This window comes from Cyprinus carpio, chromosome A8, assembly GCF_018340385.1.
Source record: "Cyprinus carpio isolate SPL01 chromosome A8, ASM1834038v1, whole genome shotgun sequence".
Classification (NCBI taxonomy): Eukaryota; Metazoa; Chordata; class Actinopteri; order Cypriniformes; family Cyprinidae; genus Cyprinus; species Cyprinus carpio.
The window spans coordinates 2,553,718-2,577,419 of record NC_056579.1 but is presented as its reverse complement, the minus strand read 5'-3'; the positions used below and the strand labels follow the sequence as shown (position 1 = coordinate 2,577,419).

The following is a 23,702-nucleotide window of genomic DNA, read 5'->3' as shown; positions in this document are numbered from 1 at the left end:
CTGTGTTTGATTTCAGTGGTATGACCGAAATCAAGGTCGTTGAGTGCAAAAACGTCTGACATTGAATTCAACTTCCTGTGATTTCTCTCCTTCCACTCCTCAGACAAGGGAGAGTCTGCAAAGTCAAAGGTGAGTTCACCTGAATTAGACACATGGCATGGAGTTGCACGTCGTGAAGAATGGAGTCAGGTGGGATGGTTCACTCAATGTGACTCTGTCATCATGACCTGGTAAAAATGACACAGATTTAGGAAAAGATAACTCAGCAATGCTATGACCTGCTGATATTTTAATGTCATGTGCGGTCTCATTTTTCACCAAAACAGGCATCTTGAAGGATGGACAAATGGCGGGCGTTGTCATGACGTAGCTACAGAACAAGAGACCAGCAGGTAAGTTGGATTGGGGGGGGCTCTCCTATAAGGGGAGCATTGGTAGCTACTGGGACATGCTTGGCGCATCCAGTTTAAAGCCACTCTTTCACCTGCAGGAATGATGACACTCTTTTTTTTTTGCTCTGTAGCTTCACAGTCCCAATTCTACCATTTTGTTTGATTTATTTTGAATCTTTGATATTAAATGTTTTCACAAGTGGGGAACATTGACCACCGTGGTTTCCATATTTTTTAAACGCAGTCATCTTGAGTAGGTGCACACTTTTTGCATACAGTGGGGTCCAGTGTGTTGGTGCCTATCAACAAAGGGGACGTCCATGTTGTTCTGTGGTCAGGCACGACAAGTGCTAAGGTAAGAATCTTTACAGGTTCCCCATGATGTGCTCTGGAAAGTTTATGTTGACTGGGATGTAACCTAGATAGGGTACTTCCTGACCACCCAGCACCTTCTATGTCTAATAAGTCTTGGATGGGGGGAAAATGGGCTGCTGTGAAAGGTAACGGTCATGGAAGGACTTTGAAATTGTGCTAACCTGGGAACCTGAATCTAGAAGGCCTACACCACTGAACTCCTTCAACTACAACAGTTGAAATGTACATTTTGGCCCTATCAACCCTCCTTGGGAGAGCGCCATCCCAATGACTGAGTTGAGGAATGTGCTTCACAGACAACTGTTTTCGTGCCTTCGTTTTGTGTGGGACATTTCATTTTATTTCCGGGTGCAGTTAGTCCCTCCACTGCGACCCTGTCCAGTTTAAATGGTCATATTTAGTTTCCCATTTCATTTTGTCTTGCTTTGAGTTCTTTTATTGTTCTGATCAACCAACAGCTTATTTGGGGGATTTTCACACTGTCTTGCTAAATGGCCATCATTGCCCATTGGAAACAGAACCAGCCTTTGGCCTGGGTTTTGACGCTGTTTGATGGGCTTGAATTTCAGCTACCCTAACGAGGGGGTTTCTTGAGCTGAATTCTGGATTTGCTTAGCATGCTTTTGCCTTCTTAGATCTTTCTTTTTGGTAGTTGCATTTTTTAGTTCAGAGACTTGTTTTCCGTAAAGCTTCAAGTTTCTGTGATGTATGTCTGGAGGACATTTTGCACTTGCATCATCAGAGAAGACGGTTCATTGCACAAATTGCCTAGTCATAGAGGATTGGGCTTTGTGGCTCCCTAAGTGGCGTTGCAATGCGATCTATGCTTTGGAGTTCTCCTGTCTTGCCTCTGTTCTAACTTGTAGCAGGAAATCAGAGAAATCAGGCGGTTTTCTGTTTTAAGCCCTAATTGCAGTGCCAGAATAAGGGACTGGTCCCAACATCCACGCCGAAACTGTCGCAAACAGCTGTTTATTGGCGTCCTGATTCACAATGCCACCCCTCTTCATAGCTGTAGTGATCAGCACCTGTAACCGCTGCAGGTATTCTGAGGCTTTCTCTCCGTGTGTTTTGATGAGTGTTAAGAACCTGCGAAGATTGCCTTCCCATCTTCACTAACCCAATATGCCTGAGAGTCGAGGAGCTTCAACATAATCACGAGGAGTGCCATTGGGGCCTAGCTGCCTACTTAATTCAGAGGCTGGTGGAAGCAGGCTGTTCTAGTATTTTTACGTCCTGCAGGTCAACAGGGTTTTGAATATCTGATATCATAAGCTCCACATGGAGAGACCAGGTCTGAACATCAGCTTCATTTGTAGGCTAGGGAGGTTTGCATGAAAAAGGACGAAGTCGCTTAGGATCCATGTCCTTGAGGCATTTGAGTTGTCATTTTGTAATAACATGCTCTACAATATCCTCTGACGTTCTGTTGGATTGATTATGTCATGTTCCTGAGGCTCTTTGGTTGATTTGAGTGGACTGTGTTGTCCTGTCCTCCTTGTTTTAGTGTGAAATGTAGGGGAAGCATGTTGGTTGGGTAAGATTTAGTGTGTGCTTTACGGACTAAAGGGGTCCCACTGTCATCAGAATCGGCCTCACTATCAGAGTTTGAACTGTTACTTGAGTCCAGGAGCTCCTGCTCGCAATGTGGTAGTGGATTTTCTCAGGCGAGAGGAGCTTCTTTATAAGCCACTATCTATACGCCACATAATGTTAGTATCTCTAACACTAGGTAGATATTGTGGGAGTTTAGGAGGTTAGGTCTAGGACTGATTGCTCAGACTCCAAACTCAACTAGGCTTTACACTCCATTCTCTTGTCTGTCTGCCTACCCTAAGAACTTGTGTTCACAGGCCCAAAAGCTAAACACTGATTCAGTTATCTGGGTTCATCCGTATCAGTTGTGTACTACCCTCACACTTACACAGCCTTTGTTCAAATTCAACACCATATCGAAGCATGCTACCCTGTTCAGTATACATGACGTGTCATTGTATTGCGACACAAATTTTTTACACAAAGCAAACTGAAAACACAAAATGTTAACAAGTAAAAAAAAATTTCCAGTGGGTCCATAATCAGGTGTCTAATCCGGCACTGTAAAACAAATACAATTTACTGGTCAACTATTCTTCGCAAGGAGCTAACTCAGCAGGCTCCCTTGTCTGGCTGCGCCGGGCTGCTGGCTCGACACATTATTAAGGGACAGGGGCACTTATTGATATATGTAAAGATAAGTGAAGTGCTGCTGCCTTTCCTAAGGAACTGTTTCAAACAAGAGGAGTAGACATGTAAAGACCAGGATAGGTTTACTCAGAACATTCTAGCCCTGGCATTTATTGACACATCAGATATCAACCCGTATCTGACCCTTGTTTAGTTTTCTCCTTGGTTATGAAATCAAATATACCTCGTTTTCCTTTCAATTTTTCACACAAATTGGGGAAAATAGAAAATAAAATGGAACTCAGAGCTCGGATAAAGAACTTCAAAATAATAAACCAAAGTCCATCTACCCGGATATGTTTTTTAGCTTGTGGTGGGATCTCGCGCTTGATACACTGTACGATGCAATGAAGATTGGTAAGCAGAAGCAGTTCGTGTTGCAAGCCAATGATACTTACCAAACCCTCTGCTCTTTCTGCCTCACTTGTCCCGTGTTGAATTGTGTCCAATGGAACCTCTCTCTCAATCCCTGCATCAGCCAAAAAAAAAACCAACCTGGATAGCAGGCAACATGCAATTACTCTCTCGATAATTTTTCGCCAGGCTCTTGAAGATAACTCATATTCATGAGTTCATTCTACTAGGAGTCAGCTTAATTCGGGTGTATTTTTCAAATCTGGTCGCATCTTCAAGGCATACATGAAACGCAAGCACTGCAGTCACTAAGAGTACGTGCTGTTAACGACAGGCCTGACAAGATGACATTTTTCAATCATTAGACCCATTGTTCAACGTGCCGATTGGTTTTTTGAAGCTCTATGCAGTACTCTCTCATCACCTCATTCACTCAATTGCATTAAACAACTGATTACAAGCAAAATAGACAACAAGTGAGGGATACTTTACGTGCCGCAAGCATGACATCTATCACACTGCTCACACACTGTGTCGCTTAGTATCACAAATGACATAAACACGTGTTAGAAACACTCCACCGGGATGAACAATCCACAAGTAAAAAGAGATAGAGAAAAACTCCTTCGTTAGTTGTAATTTCGAAATGTACTGTTAATTCCTGCTTGTAGAAGATAGGTTTGACGTGAGAAAACCCGTTTAACTAGCCTTTAAATGTCATATTTACTTTTTTTTACTCAAATGTGGGAAAGTCTAAAAAGGACTTCTAGATCACTATCGTTCTGTGTGCGATTTTTCGTCTTCTTCTATATAGACAGTAAATTGTAGCAGTTTTTTTTCTCTGTGCAGCGCCACTGCTGCCACCTATTGGACAATGCCAGTGTCAGGAGATGTAGGGAAAACATAACGAAAAGCAAGTAATAGGAGATCAGCTATTAACATCGATAAACATAATTCCTGGTTAATAGGCTATTACAAGCTATCAGAATTTATGTACACTTTAGGTACTAATATGCACTCTTTAGCGGTAAATAAGTGACAGCTTTTTTGTTTTTCTGAGAGTGTTGTATTTCATAAAATCAGCTTTTTCTGATTATTATGTCAGCAGGGTTAAGGATATTTAGTCATTACAACAAAAAAACAAAAAAACCAATAAACAACAACATTTTTGTTGTTGTTGCAAAAAAAAAAGAACAAAACAAAAAAATAACACACCACTGGCCTTCACACATTCAGTAGACAAGAACAAAGAGAGAAACTGTGTCAAGACGTCTAGTAGTGACTATGAATGACCTACAGTCTCTAATAAACCAGTAACATCTTCTCAGAAAAAGAGAAAAAGAATGATCATCATAGAGAGACAGACCGAAACAAACAAAAACAATTCTCTGCTACTTTGTCAGCCACATATTGTTCAAATAAACGGGAAGATCTGAAGTCTAGACGAGGCAGACAGAGCTTATACAGATGGGCTTCAGAAGCTTCCCTTTCAAATCAAGTCAATTGAAAAACTTAACATCTCAGGCTAGTTGAATAGACTTCAAACCCCCTCACAGAGACGTATGGTATGAACCCTCAGGACAGAAGACTGTATCAGACCTACGTCCCGAAAACCAGACAGGGGCCACTATAGATCATCCTTTAATAAACACATGCCATTGAGTATTATTTGCTACTTTGGGGTCTTATCAGCAAACACAAGCTTTTACCATGGATACAATTTCATTGAATAATGGTTACAGTAATTTGGGCCTCATCAAAGTCTGCAAACATCTGCATGTTTTCCACACGATTCCAGCATTAAATCATCTACAGCAGACCAATAAAGAGCCATTAGAAAAGCGTAAGTGACCCTAAATTAGATAACTGCACACAAACCAGTCACAACAAACTTGAGCTGAAGTTTCCCCAAATCCTGTTTTGATTAAAACTCTAAAGCTGTCCGTAATAAACACACAGGTACAGCAAGTCTCTTGCCTAAAGGCATTTTATTTGCTGGCTCTTTCTGTCTTGTTATTGTTTCCTTGTCATATCCAGTCAGAAATATTTTACATATTTCCAACAACTGCTGTTACCAACTTCAGAACAAATGAGAGTCAAATTCAAGAATCTTCTTTGAACATTCAGGTTATTTTTACATAATAAATAGATTGAAAAACCTGTTTGCATACTGTATACAGTACAGTATATAGTATCATTGTTTGCTCTTTTTGAGTCCTAATAGTTCAGATAGTTAGGTAGAAACAACCTTAAACTTTATTTTATTCATGCAGTTTTCTAGTACTGTGCTGTACCTCTTATTTGAACTCAAAAGTACACATTGTTTTAAAGAAGCCTCACAGAAAATCATGATGTTAATGTTTATAATAGTTTTCTTTATGCCTTATAGTTGCATTTAGCAGATTGGACAATAATTTAGTTTCATTTTCTGATAATACAAGCAATCAAGCACTTGAGATTTGCTATATATTGTAAAAAAGCTTAATATGAGTGTACTGTATGTATGCAAATAAAATGGACGTACTTATATATACAACTTTGTATAAAAAGAGTTGGGTGATAGTACAGTTATATTTTGAAAAAAAAATCAAGCAGTTGCTATACAGTTTTTATTGTTTTGCATGAGTGTACTGTATATATGCAAATAAATTTGTATATAATATATATATATATATACAACTTTACATACAGACCTGTGTGATTTAGTAAATGTTTAGCGACTAATGTAAACAATCAGAGATTTGCTATTTAGTATGTATTGCTCTGTGTGAGTATGCATGTAAAATAGCATGTACTACATATCCAACTTTTAATATATCGCTGGGTGATAATTTCAAATGTCTTTTTTATATCTCATTTGTAAACATAAAGAGATTGTGTTAAAAGAAAAGGCTGCAGCTGCACTTCATCAAAAACTCATTTTGGCTTGTGAAACACAAAGCAGCACCATTAGTGTCTGTCCTGGTCTGAAATGTTATTGTTGGTGTGATTCAGGGGGAGTGTTGTACTCTTTAACCCGAGTGAGTCTGCTCTTCTGTTATCTACAGCCCTGATGCCCTCTGACCTCTCTGTGTCCGACAGATCTCAGAGACATGAGCCTCCTCTGAGAGATTGATGAATCCAGTGGCTGGTACAGACTCTCACGCACAGGAGAGAGAACACACACACATGCTGAGGAAGAATGAGAAGAATAGTCCAATATCCCGCTATCCAGGAAAACACTCAAAGTACTCACAGTCTCTTCCAGATTTTTCTCTACAGTGGCGACAATCTACTAATGCGCCAGAAGCATGTTTCTGGAGATGGCTTTAATGTAACTAAATACTTGGAAAACTGTAACTCCATGGAGAAAGAATTTTACATGTTGTTTTCAAACACAAACTATAAGTCTATCCCGTCACGGTCACGGCTTCATCACAGCTTAAGGATACAATGCAGCACATTCAGTCAAAAACATGCGAGCTGCTATTGCATTTAAGCACAAAGAGTGAAGTGGCCGCGCTCTCCAGCAGGGTTTCCATGGCAATGGTCAACTATGCCGCGCGTCTTGCCCTGCGCTTTCAGTCTGCTCAAAAGTACCCAGAATTCAGGCTTCCCGCAACTGCAGAAATAGGTCATAGCTTCATTCGGGTGGAGCACTCCCGAAATCACTTACAATGAAACTCCCACCAGAACAATGAGACACACACTCATCAGATGACGCGCAGCTGTTTCATTCATAAGCTAATGATAAACTATGAGAAACAGCTCATTAGTGGAGAGCATCACGTTTGCTATTGCTGAAACTAACGGTGTGTGTGTCATCCTGAAGCATTTGTGTGTGCTGGTGTTTTGATTAGTGATCAGATGCACCATTATCAACTGCTGCACCAGAAAACAGGTGAAAAAATACCCCAGACACACAATAAAGGAAGAGCCTGAGCCATATCCACCCACAGCACTCCAAAAACAGCCTAGCAACCACCTGCAACATCCTAGATACAGCCTAGCAACCACCCACAACACCCTAGAAAGTCTAGCTACCTCTTATGTACTACACCCTAGAAACAACCTAGCAACATCCTAGCAACCACCCACAATACACTTCACCTTTGAAACAGCCTAGTTATGCCCTAGCAACCACCCACAACATCATAGAATGTCTAGAAACCCCTTATCAACTACACGCTACATCTTAGAAACAGCCTAGCAACCACCCACAACACCCTAGCAACAACTTAGCAATGCCCTGGCAACCACCCACAACACCCTAGAAAGTCTAGTGACACCCTACCTCCTACACACTAGACATTGGAAGCAGCCTAGCAACCACCCACAACAGGTGTAGTTCTCAGCAACCACCTACAACACCATAGAAAATCTAGCAACCCCTTATCAACTACACACTACACCCAAGAGACAGCCTTACAACACCATAGAAACAACCAAGCAACCACCCACAACATCCTAGAAACAACTAAGTAACGCCCTAGCAACCACTGTAGAAAGTCTAGCAACCCTAGTCAACTATACACTACACCCTAGAAACAGCCTAGCAACCACCCACAATGCCCTAGCAACAACTCCCAGTACCATAGTAAGTCTAGTAACCCCCAATCAACTACACACTACACCCTAGAAACAGCTAGCAACCACCCACAACACCATAGCAACAACTAAGCAACACCCTGGCAACCACCCACAACACCCTAAAGTATAGCAAAACCCTATCACACACTACACATTGGAAACAGCCTAGCAACGCCCTAGCAACTGCCTACAACACCCTGGCAACTCTTGTGAAAAAAAGTGTGCTTAACTGTACCGAATGTGCACTTGTAGTGTACTTCAAATCCTATAAAAGAGTATTTTTTGAAAACTGTACTTTGCAGATAATATAATATTAATGAAAGAATAGAGAGTACATTTTTGTGACTGTTTTGAAACACACTTATGTGTTCATGCATACGTTTACCCTCAGACCGAGTGACAGGAACATGCTGAGGAGCTCAGCAGCGTCTCAATGGACAGTGACTGAGTGTTTGTGCTGAATGCTGAACGCCGTGTGTGTCTCGGCGAGGGGTTTTTCTGATTATCCCTCATTCTAAACAATCTGATGGCCAGCTGGCTGCACTTGTCCTCTACATGCGCTAATGCCCAATTACTGCAGCTTTTCTCTTACAGCTCCCCCGCCACACAAATCCACATACAGAAACCGACCACTCTCTCTCTTTCACACACAAAATGCATCTGCCGACACGGACAAAACAACCTGCCAACTGCAGATGCTCAACTTCGTAATGCAGAACTCATCAAAGAGCCACTTGTTGCTTTGAACCTTTTAATTACACACTAAAATGGAAGTGAAGAGACTTTGACTATATTATGACTATATATATATATATATATAGTCTAATAATAATATGCTGCTATAAATATAAGCACTTTTTATGAACCTTTGAGATTAAAGCCTAGAAATTAGAGTCTACATGGAATATTTGCACTTTCAATTATTAATTTGTCACACCATAGGACTACTGAAGTGAACTGAAAAAAAAAAAAAAAAAAGCTAATATGTGATTATAAATGGGGACAAACATTAACTACGTTACAGAAATGTTTAAACACTTTCTCTTATTCATTCATATACACTTTAACCTAAAATGCTGTTGGATATTTAATGCATAAACTACTTGTTTTCTCCTATAACTGAATCAGTTCAAAAGTTTGGGCTCTGTAGGATGTTTTAATGTTTTTGAAAGAGGTCTCTTCTGTTCACCAAGGCTTCATTTATTTGATTAAAAATACAGTAAAAACAGTTAACATTTTTACAATTTAAAACATCTGTTTTCTATGTGAATATATAGTGAAATGTAATTTATTGCTGTGATTAAATCAGAATTTTCAGCATCATTACTCCAGTCTTCAGTGTCACATGATCTTCAGAAATCATTCTAATATGCTGATTTGCTGCTCAAGAAACATTTCTGATTATTATCAATGTTGAAAACAGTTGTGCCGCCCAATATTTTTGTAGAAACCGTGATGCATTTTATTTTTCAGGATTCTTTGATAAATAGAAAGTTCAAAACAACAGCATTTATTTGAAAAAGAAATCTTTTGTAACATTATAAATGTCTTTACTGTCACTTTTGATCAGTTTAATGCATCCTTTCTGGATGAAAGCGCTAATTTCTTTTTTTTTTTATACTAACACCAAACTTTTAAGCGGTACTGTATATTAAAATGTTAACACACACACACACACCGTTTTTCTATAAGTCAAATGAGCTTTAGAGAAAAAAAAGGCAAATATGAAAATATCACAAACGTGTCTTACCTAACTTGAACATCAGTGACAGCAGGGCTGCTCTTTTATATCGTAAATAGATCCGTCCAAACTCCATGTCCTGAAGTGATGTTTGACTTCCAGCCTCTAAACCCGCGGACACGCGCTGAAGTCTCCCCGCATCACCGCGCTCTCATCCGGCGCGAGTGCACTTCTGTCTGTCCGTGTCTCGGTCAGTGAGTGAGCCGCTGCTGCTGAGCTCCTCTCCGCGGTATGAAGGAAAACACGGTGTGGATGTTTGTCAGGGAATCCGTTATCCTGCTCCTATCAAACCCTCGCCTGCTGGCTATCAAATCTTCATCCTCTTCTCTGTCTGTATCTGTCACTCTCTCCCTCGCTTTGATTTACAGTAACTCCACCCTGTCTCTCTCTCGTTCTCTGTGTATGTATGAGTGTATCTCTCTCTCTCTTTCTCTAGGAGGCAGATGGCCAGTTCCTCCTAACACCTTTACGTGACCTTCATCACAGATGAGTGTTAGTCTAAGCTAATAGCAACTGTTAAACCCGACAGCACTTGGATAGTTGACAGTGTACTTTTTCAAAAATCCAAATGCTAAGTTACAGGTTTACATTATATATGAGATGCTGCAATTGTTCACAATTTTATTTTACATCACTATTATATTATGTAGTCTCTCAACATGAAGAGTATGAGAAATGCATGGATATTAAGCATGCATGAAAAATAATGAAGATGCATGAATATTAATACATTCATAAGAAAAATGTTGCGTTTTAGATGAACTTATCTTTTGAACCAAAATCTCTGGTTAAGAGCAGTATTATTTGACAAAATAATGTTTTTTTTTTCCAGGTAATACGTATATTTATTTGCATTTCAAGTAATTAAAATGTTTTTTTTATATAGTTTCAGTCATCTAACAAAACTGGTTAAGAGTAATATATATATATATATATATATATATATATATATATATATATATATATATATATATATATATATATATATATATTTTTTTTTTTTTTTTTTTTTTTTTTTTTTTTTTTTTTACACACAATATTTGAACACGCAAAATAATGATTATTTTTTCTATAGCTGAATACCACTTGCTCCAGTAAACATACAAGTAAAACAGCCATGAATGTGTACAAACTATTATTTTAAACAATGGTTATATTTCACATTCTATTTTAAAACATTGTATAATGTTGTAAAAAAAAAATAGATAAGATAAAATATAGTAAAATATTGTGCATGTCATTGTGACACAGCTGCTGTCACACACTCAGATCCGTTAGCTTCAACATTAAAAGAATAGTTCATACAAAAATGAAAATTCTGTCATTATTTTCTCACCCTTAATCCAAACCTGTATGAGGTTTTTCTTCTCCTGAACACAAAAGATGATATTTTAAATAATGTGTGTAACCAAACAGTTGCTGGTACCCACTGACTTGCACTGTAGTTGCATTTTTTTCTTTCTTTCTCCATACAATGGAAGTCAATGGCTACCATCAACAGTTTATTTACCAACAATCTTCAAAATAGGGTGAGCGGATGACAGAATGATCATTTTTGAGTAAACTATCCCTATCATATAATCAGCAGTTCATCCAGTGCTTTAACACAGGTCTGATCTCTAATCAGATCTCAGTCTCTCTGGGTGCTGCATGGGAACAAGAGCAGACGCTGGTTAATTAAACTCCTGATGTAAATACAGGTACACAGCACCGCATGCCAGACTCCTTCTGCATTCCTCACGAGACCCTCATTAAACTCCAGCGGGGTGTTTCTCTGCTCTCATGGACTAAAAACCCTTCAGACATTTTATTCAAATGAGGGAGATTATAAGCTTTACTACACATTCTTGTGTAAGGTGTTTAACATGAAATGAGGTCTGTTCCTTTACAACATAAAAAACACACGAAATGAATCTATTTTAAGCTTTCAGTTGCAGTTGTCTTGTGTAATATTGCTTTAATCATTTATAAATGTCTGAATGTGATTCATTAGATTGGGTGTTTTTTCTTCACTAACTTCATTTTTGCGTTATAATAAGCTGTTGTTTTGATGATGTTTAGTGGATGCATGAAGTCAGTTCTCCCCATATAGAAATGTAATACATATACTGCCCTATATATCAAGAGTGATATTGCCATTTATGTTACCAGTAATGCAATACATAATTTTCACACATGTACATTCCCTGGGTAGATGAAGATATATGTTTATAACATATGAAATCCCCTTATGGGCTAGATATACATGTTAATACATGAAATTGGTCCAATTTCTAATAGGTTTCAAAAATTCTTTTACTTCATATGAAAATATATTTCATATATGGAAATACAATATGTGCAAATATTACATGTGTCAGGTTCACACAGGTGTCCTGTTGGTAGTTCAATATTTAACATGACAAAACAATAACATCTATTGTTTCATCATTTCAAACCGAACAAACTTCTTTTTGTCAAATGTTTTGCAAAAGTGTGCATCTTTGGTTGCAATAAATGACACTTGCTCTGATATTTTGCATCTAATTTTAGATGTTTTTAAGTGTCCAAATGCTTTTTGGATCTGCTATGTCTTCTGAAAACACAGTGAAAACATCTTACATATTATTATATTATAATTATAGCATAGCATTATATTAATTAGGCCTACACAAAAACACATTTTACAAAAAAAAAAAAAAAAAAAAAAAAAAGCAAAAAGGCCTCATCATTTCCTACATTAATTATGCTGATTTTAAAAATGTTAATAAAAACTAGTGCTGGGCAACAATTAATCGCATCCAAAATAAAAGTTTTTGTTTACGTAATATATGTGGGTGTGCTGTGTATATTTATTATGTATATATAAATACACACACATACAGTATATATTTTGAAAATATTTATGTATATACTTATATTTGATATTATATATAAATATATTTAATATATAAACATAAAAATTTACATGCATGTGTTTTTATTTATATATACATAATAAATATACACAGCACACACAAATATATTATGTAAACAAAAACTTTTATTTTGGATGCCCAGCACTAATAAAAACATTCAGTCACATACAGTTTTTCACAAAACAAGAAAAGTTTTTTTTTCAAATTGATGTATCATATAGGCCTCACTGCTTTCAGTTTGAAAGCTGACAATTATATATATATATATATATATATATATATATATATATATATATATATATATATATATATATATATATATATATATATATATATATATATAATTATTATTATTATTATTATTATTATTATTTTGTGGATACACACAGATCTAGGATAATCTGAAAACATGTTTGAATACAAGATTTGCTGATAATACAGCACAATGAGAGATTTGCATGCATTTTTTAAAAGACCTGTAATTTTGGACTAGGAACATCATATTAGGTAAAGTTTTCAGCACAGCTGAAGGGAAATAAAATGATTAAATATCCTTTAGTATAACATGCATCAGTAACATAAGGCCCTTTAAGAAGCTAGCGGTGTGTGAGCAGCAGTCTGAAGAGTGCAGTAATCCGTTTTATATCGACTGCCTCACTCAGCACTACTACTGACTAATGTTATTATTACAGCATCAACTAAAGCTCAGTGAGGGAATAAACAGCAGTCAGAAGATAATGAAGCCCTGACCACTGAAAACACACACACACACTGACTGAAGCACTTAGTTAGGAGTGACTCTGAATCATGATGAAGTGAGTGAACGCAGAAAGAGTGTGAGATTGAGCCTGATGCTCTTAGACATCTGCTGCCTGAATCCATCAGGAGTTTATCAGACTCAGAGAACTGTGCTGATCTAAAGGTCTTCACAAAACACTTGGACATCTTTTGGGCTGTAAAACAGAGCTCAGCACTTATCATTTTCTCCTTTTAGCCATTCTATATTTGTGTGTATTATTCTGCCATTTAAACCTGTAATTAGTCATAATAATAATATATATTTTAAATGGAACAGTTAATTGAACCTTAAGATTAAATTTTTTTTTTTTTTTTTTTGAGCATCACATTTGATACATCAGGCTTTTATGAATCAAATTGTCTAATACAGTGAGAATAACGAGGAAAAACAGCTCCGTTTTTTTTTTTCAGCGGCCCAAAGTGAGCAAAAATATGCAATTTGGTGCAGATGCTGATATTCATATGGATAAAAAAAGATGAAATTCTAATGCTTGCAATGTAAACCAATGAGATCTTTATAACAGTACAGCAGATATACTTATACTTAGAAAGATGATATTTAAATGGTTAGTTTAATTATCAAAACATATAATGCAATGCAATACAATGATGAGATGAGACAAACAAACATTTCTCAAAAGCCTGATGATCATATCTGATCCAAACATTTCAATGAAAATCAAGTGAAGCTAAGTTGCTTAAGTCCAGTAAATGAAAATCTTGAAATATTACTAACAATATCAAAGATATTATTATGTTCACTTTATAAAAATCTTTTTACTTCAAAAAAAAGTTTGTCAGAAGGCATGTAGTAGGTTGGTGTGACAGGTTCAGCAAAGTTTTGATCATATTGATCATTATACAGTATTTACAGGGTTAAATATGACTTTATAAAGGTTTAAGACTTTAAACGAAAAAGCATTTAGCATCACTTTGTCTCTGATATCATCAAAAGTCCTTCTAGTTTACCTAAAAACTCTTTCTCCATGGATAAAACAAATGTGATGTTTTCTTCTGGAGCTGTGTTGTATCATCTCCCAAAGACATTTACACAGATTTAGCTGACAGAACAATGAAAACATCTCTCTTATCTCCAGCAGCCTCCGCTCTTCTGCTCTTCAGATTGATGTTTCTTAAGCCCCCGCTCCGTCTCATCCCACGTGTTCGTCACTCTGGAGGAATTCCACAGCGATTACGGGTGAAACACGGATGTTTCGCCTCATTCATCATCTCTGGAGTTTTTCACTCTGTATTTTACAGTATAAGCCTGTGTGCAAACCAAAGCAGAACTCACTATTTGAGACGCATGATGTCACACTCAATGTTTGCATCTGTTTAAACACTACAGGAGCTAAAACAGCCAACAGACACTGTAAATGATTGTGATTGTAAACAAAAATTAGACTAAAACTTTTTATCACCTTTAAGTCTTGTCAGAATGACCATGTTTACGAGCTCCAGCTAGCATTAGTATTATTAGAATTTTTTTCTCTGTACTTTGCTCTGAATTCAGTATTTAGCCTTGTTGCATTTGCTCACAAAACTATTGCATTTTCCAGAGAAACTCTACATGAAACTATTTTATTTTTCAGGATTCTTTCATGAATAGAAAGCACAAAAGCACAGCATTTATTTGAATCATTTGTAACATTATAAATGTATTTACTGTCACTTTTGATCTATTTATTCATCCTTGATGAATAAAAGCATTTATTTAAAAAAAAAGGTACAGTACAGTATATCAACATTTTTTATTAACAGGTTTTTTTTTTACTGTTAATGGAAGTTCAATTTGTAAAATCTAAAATGTTACTAAAATACTTTTATGCTGAAGTTCTGACTGCTGTTTTTTTTTTTTTTTTTACAATTTTTTTTTTTATTTATTTATTTGTTGAATAAGCGTCGTGTTTTTACAGCGTAGAGAAACAGAACAGTGTTTAATATCAGGGCTGATGAATGAATGCGCTTGAAGAAGTCAGCAAAAAGAGATTTAACCCACATAATCTGATGAACTCAGAACACAACAAAAGGAGCCGAATCATCCGTTCATAATGAGTTTCTGAATCATCACACTGTTCAATGTTGAGTTTCTGAATCATCATAATCTCTGAGTCACAGTCTGCTGGTGTTTCATACGGACAGTCAGAGCAGAAATATGAGACTGAGTGAGTCGAGATTTACAGAAACCTGCAGATCAGAGTAAATCAGCTTCTGAAAGACTTCAGTGTTTATACAGACGCTAAACTCACAGGGAGAGAACAGAGCTGTGTCTGTCTAAAAGACAATTAATATTCAGTAATTATTTCAATGTAATGACACTTTCGCATGAGAATAAACTGGATCTGAAAAATGACACTATTGTCTTGTGTAGAGCTGCTTTTTTTTTTTTTCATTTCATAATCGTTGAATTTTACTGTTATCTTCCTTTTTACAACCTGTATTGTAAATCACTATTTAAATGAATGTGTCTTGACTTGACTGGAGTTACCTTTGGATGGTTTATTCATTTAAAATTGCTTCTACCTATACTTTCAATGAAGCTGAGGTGAAGAGCTAATTATCATGCACTCGAAGTCTTCTAGAAACATATGAAACACTGATATTCACTGAAAGGTACATTTAATGGAATTGAAACAAACTAACAAATGTACCTAATGCATGTACTGTAAATAAAAATAAATAAATAAATAAATACAATTAATAATTAATAGAAACAAATAAGCATAAAAATCATAAAAATAAAAATAATAAAATAAAAAGCATAAAATAAAATGAATTAATCAGTAATAAAATAATAATACAAATAATATAATAAAAATACAAATTATATACATATCAACAATAATTGCTGCATGGTTAAATTTGGTAATTCTACTGAATAACTGCATTTTGAGCATGCATTTATTAAATAAAAATAAAATAATAATATGTTATAATAATATAATCATAAAAATACAAATAATGAAAACAAACAATAATTCAAATAATATTCTAATGTCATAATAAAAATAAATATATTAATGAATGAATAAATAAATGTCAACAATAATTGCTGCATGGCTAAATTTGGTAATTCTACTGAATAATTACATGCATTCAATGAATAAAAATAAAATAATAATATAATATAATCATAAAAATACAAATAATAAAAACTAACAAAAAACAAACAAACAAACAAATAAATAATTAGTCAACAATGATTGTTGCATGGTCCGATTTTGCAATTCTACTATAACTGTATTATTAACTATTTTTGAGCTTGCTATTTAACAATGTGTTAACACAGAGTGTCTCTTCAAGCTGGTGTAATACAGCAGGCAACACATCTGCAGCAATGAGGGACTGTAGAGCACACATTATAATGGAAATCACTAATGGAGCAAGAATGCATTCAGCAATATTGCACAAACACTTTAAATGTGTGTGCGAATATCAATTTATTCTACTAACTGTGTGCATTTAATTTACATCCTGCAGGGATGAACTTAGTCCTTTAAAGAAACCCATGCCACGCAAAGTAATCATTAGTCTAGGCATGAGTGAAACATTAATCTGTCAGCTGATCAGGGCCCTCTACTGGTAACTGATGATAATGTTTGGTAGGATGTACACTAGGATAGACCTGGAGGGTGAAATAAAGGGCTTTATTCTAGTTTAAGTTACAGGAGACGCATTAGAAAAGTCAACATCAATTTTCCGATGAGACTGTGCTGGATGTGCTGAATATAATATGTATAATTATTGTTATTATAAAAGTAATTTAATAATTGATTTAATATGTTCATGACAAAATTTAATATACACACACACACACACACACACACACACACATATGTATCTATCTATCTATATATATATATATATATATATAAATTATACAATAATATTTTTTATAAATTAAACGATTGATTTATTTATATAAATATAAGTAATTTATAATTTATAATTAAATTTGTAATTTATTATTTTAATTCTTTTTATAAAAGTTTTCATTTAGAGGTAGGGTTTTATATATATATTCTATATATATATATATATCTATATATATATATATTATATATATACATATATATATATATATATATATATATAGACATATCCTTTGATGTAACGAGCACAGTCTCAAAAAAAAAATAATTATAATTTAAAAATGTATTTCATTATTGTTAAATTATTTTATGCATGACACGCTTGTTTACAAGAACAGACACGTGCAGGTATGTTCACAAGGACACTCATAAACACGAGCACAGTCTCAATCGTCAATTATTAAACAAACACAATACTGTTCAGCGAGGGAGAGAGAGATCACACAAGCCACAGCCGTTTCACACAGACACACACACACGTCTGATCCTGAACGCCGACACACTCCTGCTGGATATTTCTCAGGATTCTTCTGCGTCCTGATGACCTATGACCTTCCCTGATGGACACAGGTAAAATGACCCGTCTTTATCATTCATGCTTTTAGTGCAGCGCAAACTCATGAAAACTTGTTCATCGTCCCGTCAGAACGCTGCGAGGCTGGACACAGCCAAGAACTTGTGTAGCTGCGTAAACACATCTGTTTATAAAACAAACTAAACTAAAAGCACTAAAAGGAAAACAGCACATACGAGACCAGATCTCCTTTTGCTTGAACCAGTGTTGTTTTAGTATTATTGGTACTCCTTTATTATAGTTTTTGTTAATATCAATTTCACTTAAAGTTTTAGTAATTTATGAGTAATTGTTGTTTTGTCATTTTTATTATTATTTTTTTTTTAAATATGTCTTATTCATTTTTATTTATTAGTTGTAGTTTCTTTATGGTTAAGTACTTCAGTTTAAACTATAAACTGCAACAAACAACAAGCTGAAATAAAACAAGTTTAAGTATTTTTAAATATTTCATTTAACATTTTATTTAATTTAATTACATTTTTGAGCATGTTTTTATGCAAAGTACAAAACATTTTATTAAACAGCAAAAAAAAAAAAAAATGTTTGAAATAATCTACAAAAAATCTAAATGCTGTTAAATGTTTCATTGTTTCTTAATTTTTTTTTACATCTTTTAAATGAGCCTTTTATGATATTCAGTGCACACTTGAATAATACATATATTTAAAATATTATTATATACTGTATAAATGGCAAGAGTAAGAAACTCAGTGAGGCTTGACCAACATTTAGAGGAGCTCATGCTAACAACCTGAATTCAACAGTTCTTCATTTAAAGACAGACGGCTCACCAGAGAACATCTCAGAAAGCACCTGATCATTCGCTCACGAGCGTTAAAGGATCTTGTATGTCAGCAGTGAATAATTGATGGACTGTCGTGGAGGTGAAGGTTTCTCCTCGAGCTGTGTTTCTGAATGGAGAGTGAGTCTCAAATAACTCTCAGGAGGAATATTACTGTGATGTGTGCAGCAGCACCTAAACAAAAGTGCAAAAATCACTCGATGTTTATATTTTCTAAAGAAAACAGCCTGTGCCAAAGAGTTCTCAAACTCTCATCAGTGGGCGATGTGACTCTGAAGACTGGGGTTATGATGCTGAAAATTCAGCTTTGCATCCCAGGAATAAATTTTATACCTTATACAAAATATATAAAAATATTTTAAATTGTAATATTTCACAATATTAATGTTTTTACTGTATTTTTACTGAAGGACTGAAGAGAAAACAGGAGATATAAGAGTCTTGTTTTGTCTGTGCCAGTGTTATTTTAGAATAATTTATATTATGAATTAGATTTTATTTCTATATTTATATTCAATTTAATTTTATATTTTCATTTTAATTGTAGTAATTTTGTTGTTTTTGACATTTTTATATTGTTGTTTTTTCGTTTTTTTACATAGTATTTCTTAATTTTTATTTATTAATTTCTATTTAATTTAAAACACAAAAAAATCAAAAACATTAAAAAACATCCTTAAAAAACAAAAAAAATAAAGATAATCTGATTTTTTTTTTTTTTTGCGCTTTATCTTATTTCAATTAAATGTTTATTTTATTTGAAGTATTTTTATAGTTTCTCAATTATAAAAACAAAAAAAAACAAAAAAAAAAATAAATATAAAATAATATTAATATTAACAAATATTATTTTTTTTTTTAATTAATGTATTAAAATTATAGCATTGCAAAACAAGTTGCACAAAAACAACAGAAAAGCTTGGATTAAATTGATCAAAAGAGTCAGTAAAAACATTTATAATGTTACAAAAGATTTCTATTTGAAATAAATGCTGTTCTTCTGAACTTTCTATTCATCTGTGAATCCTGAAAAATTAAATGGTTTCCACAAAAATATTAATCAGCACAACTGTTTTCAAAACTGATAATAATCAGAGATGTTTCTTGAGCAGCAAATCATCATATTAGAATGATTTCTGAAGATCATGTGACACTGAAGACTGGAGTAATGATGCTGAAAATTCAGTTGCGCATCAGAAATAAATTACAGTTTACAATAAATTTACACAGAAAACAGTTATTTTTAATTGTAATAATATTTAGCTATTTTACTGTATTGTTAATCAAATAATTGCATCGTTGGTGAGCAGAAGAGAGTTCTTTCTTTGAATGGTAGTATTTTAAAATAAGATCACCTTTAACCTCTCACCTGTGTGTCCCGTTCATCAGCCGCTCCTCCAAACATCCCTTACCATATAACACAACCAAATCCCACCTGGGCTCCAGGACTCCACTAGGCTCATGATTCCTCCAGACAGAGAGAAGCCACGACATTACCCAGCATTCCTGCATACGACTCGGTCAGCATCCTCACCGCCGGCCCGGCGAATGACACGGACAGCATCCAAACATCCCATCACACATACGACACCAACAGCAACCGCACCCTGAACCCAGCGCTCGACACGGACACGGGTCCCGCTGGAGGCACCGGCCCGACCAGCAGCGTCCCACACAACCCTCCTCCATACAGTCCTCCGGATCCTAAAACAGTCTGCCTCATGTACCCCCCACCGCTGCCACATTACCCCAACCAGCCCGTCATCGCCTGTCAGCCTGGAGCCAACCCTGCTTTCTACCAGCCCTCCTTCCTCCCGCCCTCCACCTACCCGTCCTACACTATCGTAAGATCAAGCCTGATAGAGAACACTCATAAACTCAGAAACGTGATGCTGATCAACTCAAAGTCTCAAGCACAAACTATAATTCCAGTGCTGAGTAGTAACTGATTACATACAGTCAGATTCCAAACATTAGGTACTCGTAATTAGATTACATTACATTTTAAAATGCTCATAATCAGATTAGTTACTTTTTATGGATGACATGATTATATAGTATTCACACCATGGCAGTAAATAATAATTTACTGATTTTCCCTAATTCTTTTATTTATTTTTGTCTCTTTTAAAGTCTCATCTCTAAAAATCCTATTGTGTGTTAAAATATTTAGTTTTGAAAATTTGACGTTTAAAGTCTTTGCCGTTTTCATGTTTATTAATGTTTGTTCATGTGATGCAAGGATTCCCAATTTTTATTATTTTTTTTTTTTTCAGCCAAACAACTTTGACGTAAAATATTTAGCTGAAATATCCCTGCGGAAGTGAATATTTTAATAATTAAACAATACATTTGCATGTTCACATTTTTCTGATCACATTTCTGGTCACAAAGACATGCAGGCATATTTTAAAATAATTTTTATTTTGCATTTTTATGATGAATTATTAGCTTTTTATCAACTCACTCAAACCCACTGCAGTACTTACATTAACCCCAGTTTGGGAAACCCTGGTGTAATGTAGTTTAATGCATTTTTATGACGTTGATATCAAAGAATGAAATATATATTTCTTTCTCCGTGCTTTTTTTATCAATGTGGTACATTTAATGGTAAGTTTAAAACAAGTCAGGTAAAAAGTAATTAAGTAGCAGTCAGAATACATTACATGAGTAACCTAGATTACGCTCCTAACTACAATTTTCCTCATTTAATCTGTAGTCAGCATTAACAGATTACAGTTTGTAAGTAATTTAGCCAGCAGGGAATATTTCTAGTTTGTACAGCTTTAGTCATGTGACCCGAATTATGTATAGAAATTGCACATTAAATTTACATCCATTTGGATTACACAGTTTTAACATAAACTAATAAACTTAAGATGCATAGACTGCAAAAAAAGGTGTATAAACCATTTTCACTCAAAAATGTCTAGAAAGTTTCACAATTAAATAAAGAAATAGCAAGTAACACATTGAATTAAACATGAAATCTTGAAATAGAAAGCACTTTTGTTGTTGTTGTTGTAAAACCTACTCCAACTCCAGTTGTTTTATATACAACATTTGCAGTGTATTTCAGTCATACATCAATGAATGCATTAAAAAAAATAATAATAAATTACAGGCAGTTTATTATTACTATTTGCATTTATTTAATTTTTTTAAGTAATATTTTCAAAATGCCTTTGTTCAAATTGCTTAGAATCTGCATAATTCTGTTAATTGTGAAAACAATTACATTCACTGAGTTAAATAGTATGAACATGGTTAAAATATGGCTGTGGAACAAGCAATATTCATGTAGTTAAAATGTTTGAGACTGAAACTAATTTCATTTATTGATGAGGGCACTTTTTGTTTTGCTTATTATTATTCTTCCGCCTCTTCTTCTTCTTCGTTTTGGGAGTCTATGGCAGCCCATAGAAACACTTGCGGAAAAGTTATGAAATTTGGCAGACGGATACAGGCCAGTCTCAATATTAACAATAGCAAATTTGGAGTCTCTAACTCAAACTCTCTAGCGCCACCAACAGGTCAAATTTACACTTTTGTTTCTGCTAACTTTTGAACCGTAAGGTCTAAAAGCAAAACTCATTTTTCTTTGACTCATACAGAGTCAAATGCATACAACAATTTAAATTTCTACAGGTCAAAATTAATGGCAATTTACAATTTTCCAAAAAATCTTCTGTTTCGAACTCGTCCTAGACGGTTTGTCCAAAATTGGCTCAGGTCATCCTTAGAGCATTCTGGCAAAAGCTCTTTGATATACCAAACTGTTTACGGAAAGTGAGTTAACGAATTTGACGAAGTTTGCGCAAAAATAGACATGAGGCTGTATCTCTGCAACGCTTAAGCGGATTCTGACCAAACTTGGTATGTGTTATAACAAGCATGACCTGAGGGCACATGAGTAGTTTCGGCACAGTGCCACCAACTGGTCAAAAGATATAATAAAAAAATTATTTCTGCTTATAACTTCTGACCAGTTTGGCCAAAAATCATTAGATTTGGAATGGCATACCGAGGGCTACTTAATTAAACACAGGTGTGTTGAAGCAGGGTTGGCCTGTGCTAGGCCCCTTCATTGCTGCTTGCAGCTTTATTTGTATTGTCTCTTTAAACAAAATCTTGAACTTCATGTTTTTCTGAGGGTTATTCTCGGTTATAAGAAAAAAATTTGTCACTTTGGATAAAAGCATCAACTAAAAAACTAATGATTGATTGTAGGTCTGGAGCTTCAGGTCTAGTCATTGGTTTTTATTCTTGCTGTTTGGTTCTAAACGTCTAACACTTGATTTCAGTACGTGAACGGGCTGCCGCTGAGAGATGAGCAGCCGCCGTTACCTAAAGATTATCTGGTGGAGTCTCTGCTGGTGACCATCTTCTGCTGCCTCATGAGTGGCCTCGTCGCGGTCATGTACTCGTATGAAGTGAGCACCTACAACACAACACATTAGTACAAAGACATACGTGTACAAATAATATAGTGATACTCATTAATGTCCTCTCTACAGACCCGCGCGGCGCTGACCAGGGGTGACATCCGTGAAGCGGAGAAAACGTCCCATAAGGCTCGTCTGCTTGTCATGTTCAGTTTGATGTTCGGCGTATTTGTTTTTGTGGGCTGGATTATTTATGTAGTGATAGTGCTCTGTGTATAGAAACTTTCTTCTGCATTTATTTGATTAAAAATACAGTAAAACAGGTAAATTTTATTAGAGTTTAAAATAACTGTTTTCTAGGTGAATATATTGTAAAATGTAATTTATTCCTGTGATTCGCAGCTGTATTTTCAGCATCATTACTCCAGTCTTCAGTGTCACATGATCTTCAGAAATCAGAAATCTTCAGATCTTCAGCACATGATCATAAGGCATCCTTGCTTAATAAAAGTATTAATTTCTTTTAAAAAAAATACTCTTACTCACCCTAAACTTTTAAATGGTAGAGTAATTGCTGAGAAAAAAATAAATAAAAAAAACTAAGATGTTATTTGAAGGTACACTATTACTTCTCATTCTTTACTACTATTCAGAAATGAGGAAAATGGTACTAATAGTAATGTAAACTCACCCAAATGCAAGTACTGTATG

General features: G+C 35.1%; 1 protein-coding gene across 1 annotated transcript; it reads left to right on the top strand.

Annotated features, from left to right (window-relative positions):
* Nucleotides 1-20,043: 20,043 nt before the first annotated feature.
* Nucleotides 20,044-23,342, top strand: LOC122145893 (proline rich transmembrane protein 1B-like). Its single transcript, XM_042761598.1, has 3 exons — nucleotides 20,044-20,447; nucleotides 22,911-23,039; nucleotides 23,124-23,342. Exons 1-3 carry the CDS (start codon nucleotides 20,325-20,327, stop codon nucleotides 23,268-23,270), a joined length of 399 nt encoding a protein of 132 aa, XP_042617532.1. The 5' UTR covers nucleotides 20,044-20,324; the 3' UTR covers nucleotides 23,271-23,342.
* Nucleotides 23,343-23,702: the final 360 nt, after the last annotated feature.

Excerpts from the sequence above, each read along its gene's own strand:
- LOC122145893 (XM_042761598.1), top strand. The coding sequence starts at position 20,325 with ATGTACCCCCCACCGCTGCCACATTACCCCAACCAGCCCGTCATCGCC. Across the intron at positions 20,448-22,910 it reads CCTACCCGTCCTACACTATC|TACGTGAACGGGCTGCCGCT; the intron begins GTAAGATCAAGC and ends ACTTGATTTCAG. Across the intron at positions 23,040-23,123 it reads CGGTCATGTACTCGTATGAA|ACCCGCGCGGCGCTGACCAG; the intron begins GTGAGCACCTAC and ends TCCTCTCTACAG.